The 14466-nt window shown below is 47.6% G+C and overlaps 1 protein-coding gene across 1 annotated transcript in view; it reads right to left on the reverse strand.

Moving 5' to 3' along the window:
* The window catches only part of VSTM4 (V-set and transmembrane domain containing 4), an 80329-nt gene that overhangs the window by 39772 nt on the left and 26091 nt on the right, over positions 1 to 14466 (reverse strand). The window contains exons 4-5 of the mRNA XM_069572289.1: positions 6038 to 6145; positions 358 to 391 (exon numbers count right to left, since the gene is read on the reverse strand). Coding sequence (XP_069428390.1) covers positions 358 to 391; positions 6038 to 6145 — 142 coding nt within the window. The remainder of the gene's footprint in view (positions 1 to 357; positions 392 to 6037; positions 6146 to 14466) is intronic.

The following is a 14466-nucleotide window of genomic DNA, read 5'->3' on the forward strand; positions in this document are numbered from 1 at the left end:
GGCACAGGACAGGTAGGCATTGGTGGAAGGGGTCAGGAGTGTTTGTGGTCAGAAGGCATCAAGGCGGTCACTCCATCTGCCAGGCCCTTCCCACACTGGGGAGCAGGTGCCAAGCCTCCTCCAGCAGGCACACTGGGCCAGCATGAGTCACACGTGCACCAGCCCCTCTGGGAGTGAGAACCAGAGGCTGAAACCTGGACACACGTGAGTGCATGCAGAATACATGTTCTTAGGTCGATCTGTGAACTATATGCAGACCTTAAGATAAACATACGAATTCAAGCAACTTCTTGGTAATATCAGAAGAAAGCAAAACAGCAAAGATTTTACATGGAAAAGGGAAGAAAATATTCTTACCTGTTCTGAGGGCATTTCACCAAATAGTGTCTCACTGTGAAAGGAAGAAGAAACAGAAGATGGTAAATAAATATGACCTTAGACATGTGTGCCCCGGAACTGCAGATGGTAAATACACTGCCTTAGACACGTGTGCCCCGGAACTGCTAGGAAATGCGGGTGGCCAGGTGTCGCCCAGCGTTTGCACTAACCGCCTCTCCAGGTTATCTTTGGGTGAGCACAGGAGACTCACAGCAAGGACGCCACGGACACTTGACATCGTTCAAAACCTGGACCAAGCCAGGCATGGAGCCATGAACCTTGGACTTCCTGGTCACAAAGCCCCCATGCTCTTTTTTTTTTTTTGGCAAGCCAGGTTGAGTTGGATTCTAATCTGAAGAGTCCTGGAATGACAGAGTAACCCAATCTCAGAGCTCTGCCTTAGTTATGAGAAAGCGTTCTCAGGGCAACTTGTTTCCACTTAGATGCTCCTCTCTATAACGTGGGTTTTCTTTCTATGATCAAAGCTCTTCCAGGACTGAAAGGAGGCCCTGGGAAAGATGATTTTTTTTTTTTTTTTTTGCAATGACATTCTCCACAGCAGGTAGCCTTCAGGGGGAAAAAAAAATTCTAGCTGAAGAGGAAAAATAAGAATACCTAGGCAATTATCCTAATAAGCATCCAATCTAAGCTCACTGTTGAACTTACCTCAAATAGAAGTAAAGCTGAAACAGCCACAGGACCCTGGAGCTGTGCAGGAGAGTGTTACATCAATGGCCCCAGTGAATCACACATTAATATTTTCTATCTCTCCACATTGTTATGTAACTCCCTCCTACCCTGACCCCGAGCTTGGCCGTGCGATGAGCTTTGGCCAATGGAACATTAGCCGAAGAGTCACAAGCAGAAGCATAAAAGGCCCTGGGCCTTGAGGCTTGTGCTCTCTCTCTCTTTCACTGCAGAGAACTCTTCTGTTACCACACAGACAAGCCTGGCTAGCCTACGGGAAGGTGAAACCACATGGAACAGACATAAGACGTCCCAGCTGAGGCCCCAAAGCAGCCAGGCCCCAGTGCCCACCAGCAGGCTGAAGCTGCGTAAGTGATCCAGTTGAGGCCAGAAGAACTGTTCAGCTGAGTCCAGGTCACCTTCCTGATCTGCAAACAAAACAGTTGTTTCAAGCTCCTGCACTTGAAGTGATCTGTGACGGAGGTGACCCATGCAGGCTCCAGACCAGGATGACAGAGTCTCAGCTTTGGGGAGTCTTTTGGTTTATCTGATCCAACCCCTTGTTAGTAACCAAACTCTTTCAGCACTGTGTTCACTAAATACCTACTATTTGCTGGCTAATTTACAGTTGCAATAATAATAAAATCATAGTTCATATTTATTGAACTCACCATGTCTTCCTGGCACTATCCTAAGCCTACTATATAGGTCAGTGGTCTTTAGTCTGGGGTTTGCATACCCCTGGAAAGAACAGCTTTTCTGCATCCTCACCTCCCATGGTATTCTTTCCTTAGAATTCATTCCCCTGGAACTTGCCCTAGCTCTGGCTGTATTCCTTTCCCTCCCTCCCTGTTAAATGAGCCTTTCTACTTCATAAAATTCAGGCATTCCTCTCACCCATCCTGACTTGTACTACAGAGACCTGTCCTGGGGCTTAAAGCCAGTGGGCACGTCAATGGCCTCAATGAATCAATAAACGATTTGGACTATCGGTGTCAGTGTTGAGAAAGCAAATGACTAATGACTGGGCACATAAACTTTTCACTAGAGGAGAGGTTTCCAATGTTTTGCTTTCAACAAGGATTGAAATATGAGCTAATCCAGTTGTCAGCTGGTAGAGAATTAAAATCATTTTCCATGATAGATCATTATGACTTTTGACATATACCTTGAAAGCAGTTTAAAGTATTGAGTAGTGTAAGGAAACTTCATCCACTCCTGCCTCTTTTCATACTGAGGTTTTGCAGAGCTAACATCTATTTACAATATAGGAATAGAAATGATGCTCCATTTATTACTACGTAAATCCATACAAGGCTATATGAAGTAAAGTAAAAATCCATTTCCAATAACATTTTACTTCTTATGTTATTAATTATCTATCTAAATTTATAATATATTTATGTGGTTTTGATTAATTTTATATTCATTTTCTAAATCTTTACTAATCACGCAATATTTACTGAAAACTCAATCCAAAAAAACAATTTAACACCTAGAGACCTGTGGAATAAGGACATCTTTAAAACCTTAATGCAAAATTTTATACACATACTATTTTACAGAGAAATATAACTAGGCCTCGCTTGGAGTCTCCCTTACACATGCATTGCATAATCTCTGCTGATGACATAACTGCGTCACCTGTGTTGGCTAGGGGTCCCCAGGAGCAGAGTTTGTCTATAAGACGAGGATTCAAGTGCAGAGTCTATGTGGGAAGGAATCCTGGGAAACGCACTGGCGAGTGAGGAAGGGAGACCAGGAAGAGGAGAAAAGCAATAAAGGGTGGTTCTGGAGCCAGTCTCCACCATGGGCCATAGCTTAGTACCCAGGGCTCTTGACTCAAAGGCTCTCGGTGCCACACAAGGCAACCACTGTACATAGAGGCATAGAAGCAGAAATTCAGGACGTGGTGCTTTTAAATGGTAATGTGTGGTCTTCTGGACTCTGCGGACTCCAAAAGGAAGGGCTGTTTCTCTCACCTCTTCTAATAGGAAGATACCTGGGAGCCCAAGGTTCTGGCCACCTTTCTCTGCCTCCTCAGCTCGGGCCACACTATACACACTGCATGGCTAAGGGTCCCAGATAACACACCCAGGCTGAAAGCCGTCATCCCCCCAGGCCTGTCCCTGTCACAGCCATGCCCCCATCCTGCCAGTCCCTGGAGCAGTGTTAGGGCCTCTGAGGTCTGCTCCTGAAGGTTTGGCCAATCTGTTCTAAGGCTACCACGTCCAGGTGAGGGCTAACCCCAGCCTGGACATGGTCTTACCTGGCTACAGGATGCCAGCCTGTAGGTGGCAGTTGTACCAGACCGATGCCAAGCCCCAGGCTGTTGTGGGAGCTATGAGTTGCTATCTAGGAAGGACCTCAGCAACAACCACATGGAAGGCTGAAGGAAAACTCTTCAGCAAGGTCCATCCCCAGATGGCTGAGGTTTTCTTGAGCAGAAACACGAAGGCTGGGATGGGGCTGGGCTTGGGCTCTCCCACTCCCTTGTTTGGGGACTTGGACAAGCTCCCCAGCTGTGTCCTTGGTCAAAAGGGAGCAACAAGGGCTGTTGTTCAGGCTGGCAGTAAGGATTCATGAGAATGTGGAGGGACCAACAAGGGGTCTAGCCTGCAGTGGGTGCTCAGGCTAAGCCCTTGACAGCTCACAGGGTTTCAGACGCTGCATGCAGGTACAGGTACACACGAGGCCATCTGGGCCCACTCCCAGGGGGTTGAGGGCAGCTAAGACCTGGGTTCCCAGTGGCTCTTGGAGAGGCCTGGAGTATGTGTCTGGTCTGCCTTGTTGACTCTGGAAAAGAAGGACTTTTACTGAACTACCTATGTGGCTCTGTTTCCGTGCTCCTGCCCACAGCCTAACAGGACTTGCAGCTCCAGGCAGATTTCTCCATTATGCGCCTGAGCCCAGGAAGAGATGCCTTTACAGCAAAACAGGCTTGGGGACTGCCCATGTGGCATCCGAACTCCAGCAGCTGGGAGCAAAGCAGCTGGGAGACAAAGCCGTTTGCCCACCATTTGGTGAGCAGCTGTCATCTGCCAAATTCCAAGGAGAATGGGTCAGAGGCACGGTCCCTGCCTTGCACGCTATCCGCCTGCAGGGAGGCAAACACATCTGCACGTGTGCAACACGCACCACGAGCTCATCAAAGTCATCAGGGGTCTGCAACAGGAGAAAAGCCTGCACACGTGGAGAAGGCGGGCACAGGCATGGAGGGGGGCGCCTGGAGCACCGCACACACGAGCCAAGCAGAGTGGGCAGGGCGCGGGCTGCGGAAGACGGACCTGCCTATAGCTCTGGCTCTGTCTCCAGTGCTTCGGGCTCCGTGCTCCCATCCGGGTCATCATCACTCTTCTCCACTCTACTCAGGCCCTGGAGGCTGACCTCTACACACTTCCCTCTGGCTTCAGGTCTGTGTGTTCCCATCCGGGTCATCATCACTCTTCTCCACTCTACTCAGGCCCTGGAGGCTGACCTCTACGCACTTCCCTCTGGCTTCAGGTCTGTGTGGCAGGACCAAAGGAAAGCATCCCCGGGTCATGTGAAGGAGGAGGGCAGGGAGGGGCTGAGTAGAGGCTCCTGGCTCACTCCCTGCTCCCACCTGGTTTGGCCTGGCTGGGTCCTTCCGAGGCTCCTAGTGGTGACTACTCTCTGAAAGCTGCAGCTCTCACACTTTCCAGAACCTCTCCTCCTCTTGTCCCCTAAGGTCTAGGGTGGAAACAGCATCCCATGGGTGCTGGTTCCTGAGGGCCTCCCTCTCCATCTCTCCCTGGTTCCCTTAGCCCTGCCTCTGCAGAGAATCCCCTCTAGAAATGCTGCCCAGTGTCCCTGTTTTATTTGCCCCTTAAACCATGAGCTCCAAATGTAATACTTGCCAGCTTTATGAACTTAGGCTAACAGTAACCATTATACATATTAATAACTATACCCACATGTCATCATAAATACAGGATACTGACAGGGAACCAGGATGTGTTAACGGTTTCATTTGTGTTTTTTAACTTAATCCTCACAACAGTCCTGTGAGACAGATACACTGCTGTACTCCTCACTATTTAGACGGAGAAGGTGAGGCATGGCAGGTAAGTCATCAGATAGGACATGAAGAGTTGTCACTGAACTAGAGTTATTTTAATTCCAAAGCCCAGCTATTACCCAGGTCATCTCTGGGAGCTGCACTGTCCCCATCTATTTCAGAAATTCCTAAGTGGAAGGGCACAGGAAGGGTCTTTCAGAGGAAACACACAGGAGCTGATGGAAACGTGTCATGGAGGCTTGGTGAGAGGAGGGGGCTAGGGAGAGAGAGCAGGCAGTATTCATAGGGAGATAAGAGTCCGTCGCAATTACTGCAGTCCCTAAGGAAGAAAGGTCAAAGCAGGAAGGGGCTGAAGACAGAATCCAGGGGGCATGGATATCAACAAGGAAGGAGGCGGAATGAAGTGAATGCTCAGACTGGACAGGAGAAGGGGAGGGAAGCCTTTCTAATCCCTGCCAGGCACAGTGACCGATGCCGTAATTAAATCAAGAACACACAGCAATATTCAGGCTAAAGAAGGTGGTGTCCATTCCATGTCATTCAATAAAATAAGAAAGCCCAAGTTCAGAATTCGTAAGGAATGTGTCTAAAAACCCAGTCTTAAGCCGCAGAACCAGAATCAAAGCCAGGGTCATTGGACTCCACAGACTCTTCTGGGAGGAAGAGAGAGGTTAAGGGTGCTCAGAAACCGCAGAAGGAAGGGATTTAAGAAAAGGGGGGGACTGCAATGATGTCAACAGTGGTTACGGTTGATTATAGCAGAGTTTAAGGGAGACATACCTCCCCCACTCACTTTGCTTACCAGTCACAGGTAAATAACCCCCGACGCAGGATGCGTTTTTCAACCAAAGTGATACTTTGCCCGGCCGCCTTCCGTCTGTCTGTGGTTTGCTTCCGCTCCCACTCCAGACATGACTTTATCCATGCTCTTACCTCTGGATTTCCTCTTGCTAAACACAGACTGCCAGATGATGGTCAGGGTGAAGAGCAGGACGCTGAGAATCCCCACACAGCACACGAGGACAGCGTACACGTAGAGATCTGAAAGGCAGGGGCACGAAGGTCACCGCCAGGACAGGCCACCCAGAGCAGGCGCCCCAGACAAAGAGCTCCACACAGCATCAGAGTGCAACTCGGAACGACCCACACGCCTACATGTGAAGGAGACACAGGAAAACCGCTGGGAGAAGAGAAGCGAAACCTTTGAGATCAAGAACTAAGTAGAGAATATTTAGACTTAACACCAAAGCATTACTAAAATAAGGAACATTTATTGAACTGGGTTTCATCAAAACTTAAGGCTTGTGTTCTATAAGTATCCATATGAAGAATGAGATGTCCCATGTACACATCAGAATAACCAAATAAAACTAGGAAGATACCAGATGTGGATGAGGATAGGAGTAAACTGGGTCACTCGGACCCTGCTGGTGAGAATATAAAATGGTACAGCCACTTCTGAAAACAGTGTGGCAGTTTCTAAAAGGACACACCAATAACTCCCATGCAGCTCAGCAGTCACTCTCTGGAGGCACTCGTTCAGAGCAATGAAAACTTCAGTTCACACAAAAACCCGGCTGTGCATGTTTGTAGCGGTTTTACTCATAACAGCCCCAGATTGGAAACTGCCCAGATGTTCTTCAGTGGGTGAATGGTTAAACAGCGCTCCATCCACACTATGAAACACCTCTCAGTGATAAAAGGGAACAACTCTTAGCACGGACTTATACTAAGTGAGGAAAAAATCCCCCCACATTACATACTGTATGATTTTATTTACACAAAGTATTTTGGACTGACAAAAATGGTAGCAATGGAGAACAGATTAGTGGTTCCCAGGGATTAAGGAGGGAGTGGGTGGGAAAAAAGTGGGTCTCGCTATCAGGGAGCCTTGTAGTGAATATTCCGTATCTCAGCTGTATCCGTGTCAATATGCTGGGTGCAATGTCATACTGCAGTCTTTCCAGATGATGCCTTGAGAGAAACTGGATAAAAGGGTGAAACTGGTACAAGGAATCTCTGTATTACATAGTAGAAATATACGTCAATCTACAAATGTCTCAAAATAAGCTTGCTTTAGAGTCCAAAGTTTAAATCATGTCCATATCTATCTTAAACCAGGTGCTATTAAAAAAAAATACCAAACACAGGTGAATTAGATGACAAAAATTTATTTCTCACTGTTCCAGCGACTAGAAAGCCCAAGATCAAGGCACTGGCAGGTCCAGTGTCTGATAAGGACTCTATTCTTGGTTTGGAGACGTCTTCTCCTGGTATCCTCACGTGGAGGAGAACAGAGAGAGAGCAAGCAAGCTCTCACAGGTCCCCTCATATAAAGACACTCATCCCATTCCCAAGGGCTCAATGCTCATGACCTCATTACCCCCGTGCCCCCAATCCCTACCTCCTGATACCATCACATTAAGGGTTAGGATTTCAATATACAGATTTTAGGGGACACGAACATTTAGCCCATAACAATATATACAGCCATTTCTTAAACTCCAGTGATCAACTTATTAATCCAATTGATAAAATGCCCAAACTGCCCAAAAACTGGAAGGGAAACCGGAAGCATTATCTAAAGCTTCTGTGAAGCAAAAATAGAGTGAAAGTGAAAGTGTGAGTCACTCAGTCCTGCCCGGCTCAAGTCCCGTCTCTGCTACAGACCCCATGGTCTGTAGCCCGCCAGGCTCCTCCGAGTCCAGTCCAGTGAGCGGGCTGCTGAAAGAAACTAAAGAAGACCTAAATAAATGGCAAGACATAACACATTTATGAATTGTATGTCTCCACAGTTTGTGATGTCAACGTTTCCAAACTGATCAGTAAGTTTGGTAGTGGTGGTGGTTTAGTTGCTAAGTCATTTCTGACTTTTGCAACCCCATGGACTATAGCCCACCAGGCTCCCCTGTTCATGGGATTTCCCAGGTTGCAATTTCCTTCTCCAGGAGATCTTCCCAACTCAGGGATCGAACCCCAAGTCTTCCACACTGCAGGCAGCTTCTTTACCATCTGAGCTACCAGGAAAGCTCACAAACCAAAAAGCCACAGATATTTGAACTTAGTAAATGTTTGAACTTATCAAAAATGCTTCTCTGCTGACTTTAATGTTTTTAGCCAACAGACATATTCAGCCTGGAATCAAGATCGGAATCAAGCTGGAATCAAGATTGCAGGGAGAAATATCAATAACCTCAGATATGTAGATGACACCACCCTTATGGCAGAAAGTGAAGAGGAACTAAAGAGCCTCTTGATAAAAAAAGTAAAAGAGGAGAATGAAAAAGCTGGCTTAAAACTCAACATTCAAAAAACTAAGATCATGGCATCTGGTCCCATCACTCATGGGAAATAGACGGGAAACAATGGAAACAATGACAGACTTTATTTTCTTGGGCTCTAAAATCACTGCAGATGGTGACTGCAGCCATGAAATTGAAAGACGCTTACTCCTTGGAAGAAAAGCCATGACCAACCTAAACAGCATATTAAAAAGCAGACACATTACTTTACCAACAAAGGTCCATATAGTCAAGGCTATGGTTTTTCCAGTAGTCACGTATGGATGTGAGAGTTGGACCATAAAGAAAGGTGAGTGCTGAAGAATTGATGCTTTTGAACTGTGGTGTTGGAGAAGACTCTTGAGAGTCCCTTGGACAGCAAGATCAAACTAGTCATTTCTAAAGGAAATCAGTCCTGAATATTCATTGGAAGGACTGATGCCAAAGCTCCAATACTTTGGCCACCTGATGCAAAGAGCTGACTGACTGGAAAAGACCCTGATGCTGGGAAAGATGAAGGCAGGAGGAGAAGGGGACAACAGAGGATGAGACGGTTGGCTGGCATCACTGACTCAATGGGCACAGGTCTGAGAAAGCACCAGGAACTGGTGATGGACAAGGAGACCTGGTGTGCTGCAGTCCATGGGGTTGCAAAGAGAGACACGACTGAGGGACTGAACTGAACTGATATTCAGTTTGCTCCTAAGTACAGAAATATAATAATGAACATCCAAATGTCTTCTCATCAAGAAATCAGAGGGCTACATTGTACCCAAACCACAGAAATATGTGCCCAGTACCAGAAACACACAGAAGAGGGACCCATCCAGCTTGGGGAGGTTTGCAGGGGCTTCCCAGAAGACTGAACCACTGTGATAAGCTGTAGTTAAAATGACATAGAAAATGCAAAAATGCAGAGAGAGGATAAAAGCAGAAAAAGAAAGAGAGAAGTCAACAGCCATCCATCACTCTGAGGTGCTACAGTTTATGATATATATGCATATAGTTTTAAGATCATAACTGTTTTATACCTTGTTTTTATTTTTTCTCATTAGGGTCTCTTCAAAGAGTTATTTTAATTTTGAAAAATATGATAAAAGTTTCTGCCATGAATACATCATCATGAGTAACTTAGTATCTTATCACTGGCTACTCAAAGTGTTCCTAACTTCCCTATAAGAAATGATTCTAAAGATGAGTATTCATAACCTTAAAGTTTAATGACTCTCTAACATTGTGTTCTCAAGATTTAAGTTCCTGGATGTGGAATTGCTGAGTTGGCAAGAATGCACATTTGTAAAGCCATCAGGACAGGGAGAAGCAGCTGGTTAAGTGCTGAAGCTGAAAAAGCAAGCCGTAAGCCTCCTGGGGTGGTTGGCTTGCATGGAAGCCTGGAGAAGCAAGGGAACAGAATCACACATCTCAGGGTCCCCTGGGAGGCCCTAGGTAGTCCCATCCCTGGAGAGCCTCCCTTGGTCTCAGGCTCAGCCAGCATATTCACCTAAGCTAGCCTGAGTTAGCTTCTTAGAAGGCAACTTCGAAGCCTAGACTAAAAATAAGCTAAGTATCAATAGAAAGGGGCTTTACTGGTGGCTCAGAGGGTAAAGAATCTGCTTGCAATACAGGAGGGCTGGGTTCAATCAACAGAAAGCAGAGCAGGACAAGGTTGCTGGGGACGGGAGCACGTCCGGCAATATTTAGGGAGCAGGGCAGCTGGGTGCGATAGAGAGAGAACCTACAAGTGGAGCGGGAGCCAGGCACAGGAGCCGAGGAGGACCGAGTGAGAGCTGTGGAAGCCGAGCCAGGAGAATGTCGCAAGAACGCTCCCCCAGTCGCGTCCAGTGCTACTGGAAACCACCATTGGGTTTTCCCACTAGGAAGCTATTGGAAAAGTCCTGGAGGAAAGCCCCTTTAGTAGGATGGTGGGGACAAAGCCAGATAACTGGAGTCAAGGAGCTCAGTGGGGTATGAGGAGACACAGAGAAAACCGTCTCCCACAAGTAAGATCAAAACTGCCTTTCTAAAGAGATGCCTGTGTCTCAGATGTGTGGGCTCTGCCGCTTAATGCAGTAGAGAACTCTGGAAGCGGGCAGTTAGGGGGACCAGCTTGGGCTTCCACTGAACATGAAGTTCCAAGGGACAGAGCAGAGGTCGCAGCCTGGGACTCATGACAGGATACAGGACAGGCCAGAACACGAATGACATACGGCCAGCCCTGGGTTCACACACTGCTGAGCAAACTATTCCGGGAACAGGACTATAGAGCCATTTCTGGCCCCAGAGGCTGAGAAACAACACAAAGTGCCAGGCAGGCAGAACGCGGGCAGGTGGGTGCAGCAGCTGTCTCAAAAGGATTCCGAGACTCAGGCCCTGGGAGCAAAAGGCAATGGCAACTGGGCTTCAGGATTGGAATGGACAGAAGAGCTCTCTTCCTTAAGTTTCTGTGTCAATGGAGCAGAGCCACCTGAGTCACGAGTTCCCCTCTTCATCAGATGGCGTCTCTGGTTTCAGGACGGCAGGAACCAAAGAGGGATGAGGTCGCAGGGAGACTCTTCCACCAGTGTCCCCCCTCCTGCAGACATCTGTGGCGCACTCTCAGGCAGGAGGCACAGGGCTCCGGGAGGCCCACATGACAGTTTCAGATCACAGCCTCCTCTGCGTGCACAGAGGGGCTCTCCACAGGCAGCCACGGCTGCAGAGTCATGGACCATCTGGCCAGTCCGGAAGGCTCAGCTGCACCGCCAAGCACACAGGCCCTCCGGGCTGTGGACACTGGCCAGCAGGCACCAGCCACCCTCACGTGGGTCCCCACAGGCTTAGCACGGAGCAGGCCTGCTCTACTGTGCTCTCAAAGCCACAGGAACATTACACAGTATCACCTTTCAGGAGGAGATAAAGCTCAGGAACACCTGAGGTTTCCCTGGATTGGGTAGCACCCCTGTTGCTGGTTTTTCCCTCTATTTTCAAGCATCCCTTTGCTGCAGAAAGGCTATCTCCCTGCTGGAACTGCTCAGAACACTAAAACCACCTCCCCTGTCTTTCTCAGAAAACAAAGGTTAAACCCTGAGCCATCGGAAACGCCAGCATAAATGACTAAGACTCCAGGATGATCTTTGCCAGCAAGCTAGAGCCGAAGTGTTCCCCGGGTGACACAGTATGGTTCCAGATGCTGTTCTCAGGCTGGATACTGGCCCACAGTTGCCCAATCTTTCACCTTTTCCTTTACTTTTTATATAAACGCCTCTCTCATTATAAATGTTAGCTCAGAGGTTGTAAAACTTGGGCCAGGCCAAACAATGCTTGTCCGGAGGCTGAATCCTCACCTTCAGGTTCAAGCTGAACAAAACATCTACACTTAACCAAATCCAGGCTTAGCTTTTCAAATACCACGTACACCTGAACATTCAAAATAATTCTAAAAATCTTGCTATGTTCTCTGAAATCACTTGCCGTTTCATCTTCTGCTGCTGGACTTCCAAAGACACCAACGTCTTTGTTAGATTCAACTTCAAGCCGCCATGCAGAAAGTTGTCTCCCCACCACCCCTAGCCCAGGCCTCCCTGAAGCAGATGGCAGGGCCGGCAGGCTGGAGTGATGCGCACTCTCCAGGGAGGCCAAGATGTGGTGCGCTGTGCCTGCATGCCAGCTCCCATCTGTTCAGAGAGGCAGGCCACACCAGGCCAGGCCAGGCAGAGCAGTCCCCATGAAAAGCAGCCTGCGCACCTGTTGCTGGGCAACCAGGAACCTGGCTGGAGAATTTAGCACTGCTTTGAAACCCAGTGACCCCAGCATTCCTCAGCACAGGGAAGAAGCTCAACTCCTCCTGGGCCACTGAATCCAGAAAATTAATGTCCATCCTCAATATTTCCAAGGCAACTGCAAATCCCTATTTTGCAGTTCTGTGGAGAAAACCAGGTCCTTCTACTTACGTTTTTATTCAGCCAGTAATAATATCTTGCTTGGGGAGAAATACCTGAGCTATAGCCCAGAGGGATTTTAACCTACTCCAGCATCTCACCAAGAGGCCTGACAATGCTTTTTTTGTGGTGCAGGCATGCAGCCAGGCTGAGCTGAGTCCCAGGAGGACAGATATCCGTCCTCAAGCGCTGCCGCTGCTCTCCCATCCAGGAACGAAAGGGCAAAGGCCTGGGATCAGACGCCAGCGAGTTTCAACTGCACCCCTGACCTCGTCAACACTGTGGCTGGGTTAAAAAAGCAAAACCCACAGATGCTGCTGCTGCCGAAATCACAAGGAAAGAGTACTTTGGACACAGCTGCTCTGAGGCAGGATATACACTGAGAATCCCAGTCCTGCTTTTCTGTAGAAACCGAATTCTCTGTGTGGAGAAGACCATGGGCTACAGATTTTGTGTAGAGTTAGATTGAGAGTAACCTTGATATTCTGTAGTTATACATGAACTAAAAAGTAATCATTAATTGTACAAAATGTTTTAGAGATTCCGATTGTGCAGCAAGGTGTGTGTGTACAGACTTTTAAATGCTACAGTCTTTCCAAATATATAAAGTCTTGGGTTTGGGGCCATAGTATTTTCAAACGGTCCTCGGATCACTTGCACCAGAAACACCTCAAGCCCTGAAGAAGTGCAAATTCTTTGATCTCTTCCTAAATGTAATAATCAGATTATTGGCAGGGGTGGGAGTGGGGGCAACCCAAAGTCTGGGTTGCTAACAACACCCCCCAGGGTATCCTTATGCATCGGATGATAAACAGGGCTCCTCCTGGCGCACCTGCCAGTGACCTGTCTGAGAGAGCCCCAGGATACCTCCAGACGCGCCCCCCTTCCCACTGCCTGGGTTATAGGGCAGCCTCAGAATATGGGCACATCAATTGCTTTTTCTACTGCCTCACTCTGTGAGGATGAAAGTCACACATCTCTTTGCTAACAAATGGGTATTCACTGAATGAAAGGCTAAGGGAGGGAACTGTGGATTATTTTACTTGGAGAAGATCATTAAATACAGAAAAAGCCATCTACAAAATGTGCAGAGGAAAAGGCAGGGAAAACAAAGGATCACTGTTACAGTAAAAGCGCAACCTGAGAAAAGCAATATTCATGGCTTCAGAATGAGGCAGTCCTAATGGCCTACCTGAATGACACTTCATGGCTTGCAAACCAGGTTCATAATTATGGTTACGTTTTTCTTAGGGAGACAGTTCCTCAAGTCACTGTTATTAACTAGCTATTGGAAAAGGCAGGTTTGAATCCAAGTGCAATCTGCCATGAGCATGTTCTCATATCCACTGAGTTAACAAAAGGTGATGGTGAAGCCCCAAAGAACACAGGTCTCCTTAGATCCTTTTTGCAAGGTCCATACATCATCAAAAAATGCAATGCCTCACAAGATGTAATCCTTCACAATTTCCTGATCACATCTTAACGTTAATCTGTTTTCTTTTTAACTGATCAAAGGTTCTGCCTGAGAACTCACCAAGTACATTCTTTCATTGCTTATGACCACAATCTTCAACCACTTTACAATAATTTCTGTGAGCTGTCCATACTCTAAGGCCATACACTTTCTCAGCCTGGGCATTCTTGAACTTTGGGGCCAGATAACTCTTTGCTGTCAGGGCTGACCTGTGCATTCTAAGACCCGACAGATGCCAGTAGCGCCAAAACGTCATTGTGGCAACCGAAACTACCCAGACTTTGGAAAATGTCCCCTAGAGGGACAAAATTACCTCCTGTTGAGAATCACTGCTCTAAAGCTCCAGTCGGAGTATACATCAGCATCACCTGGAGGTCTTATTAAAACCGAGGTTTCCGGGGGCGACACCCCAAGAGACTCTGATTCCACAAGCGTGGTGGCACAGCACAGTGCGTCTGTAACAGCCTCCCAGGGGTGCTGCTGCTGACGCGATGCTGGCACTGCTGGTCTGGAGCCAGATTTGGGAAACATCTCTCTAAGGCCATGGCTGCAGGCTGGCATCTCACAAAGAACTTCTAACAAGTTCCGACTTAACCAGAATCTCTAGAGATGTGGTTCAGGCAACAGTGTTTTTAAAGCTCCCACATGACTCTAACATGGGTGGAAATCACTGGCTTAAGGTTTACAAAT

This window comes from Ovis canadensis, chromosome 25 (genome assembly GCF_042477335.2).
Source record: "Ovis canadensis isolate MfBH-ARS-UI-01 breed Bighorn chromosome 25, ARS-UI_OviCan_v2, whole genome shotgun sequence".
In the NCBI taxonomy this organism is placed as follows: Eukaryota; Metazoa; Chordata; class Mammalia; order Artiodactyla; family Bovidae; genus Ovis; species Ovis canadensis.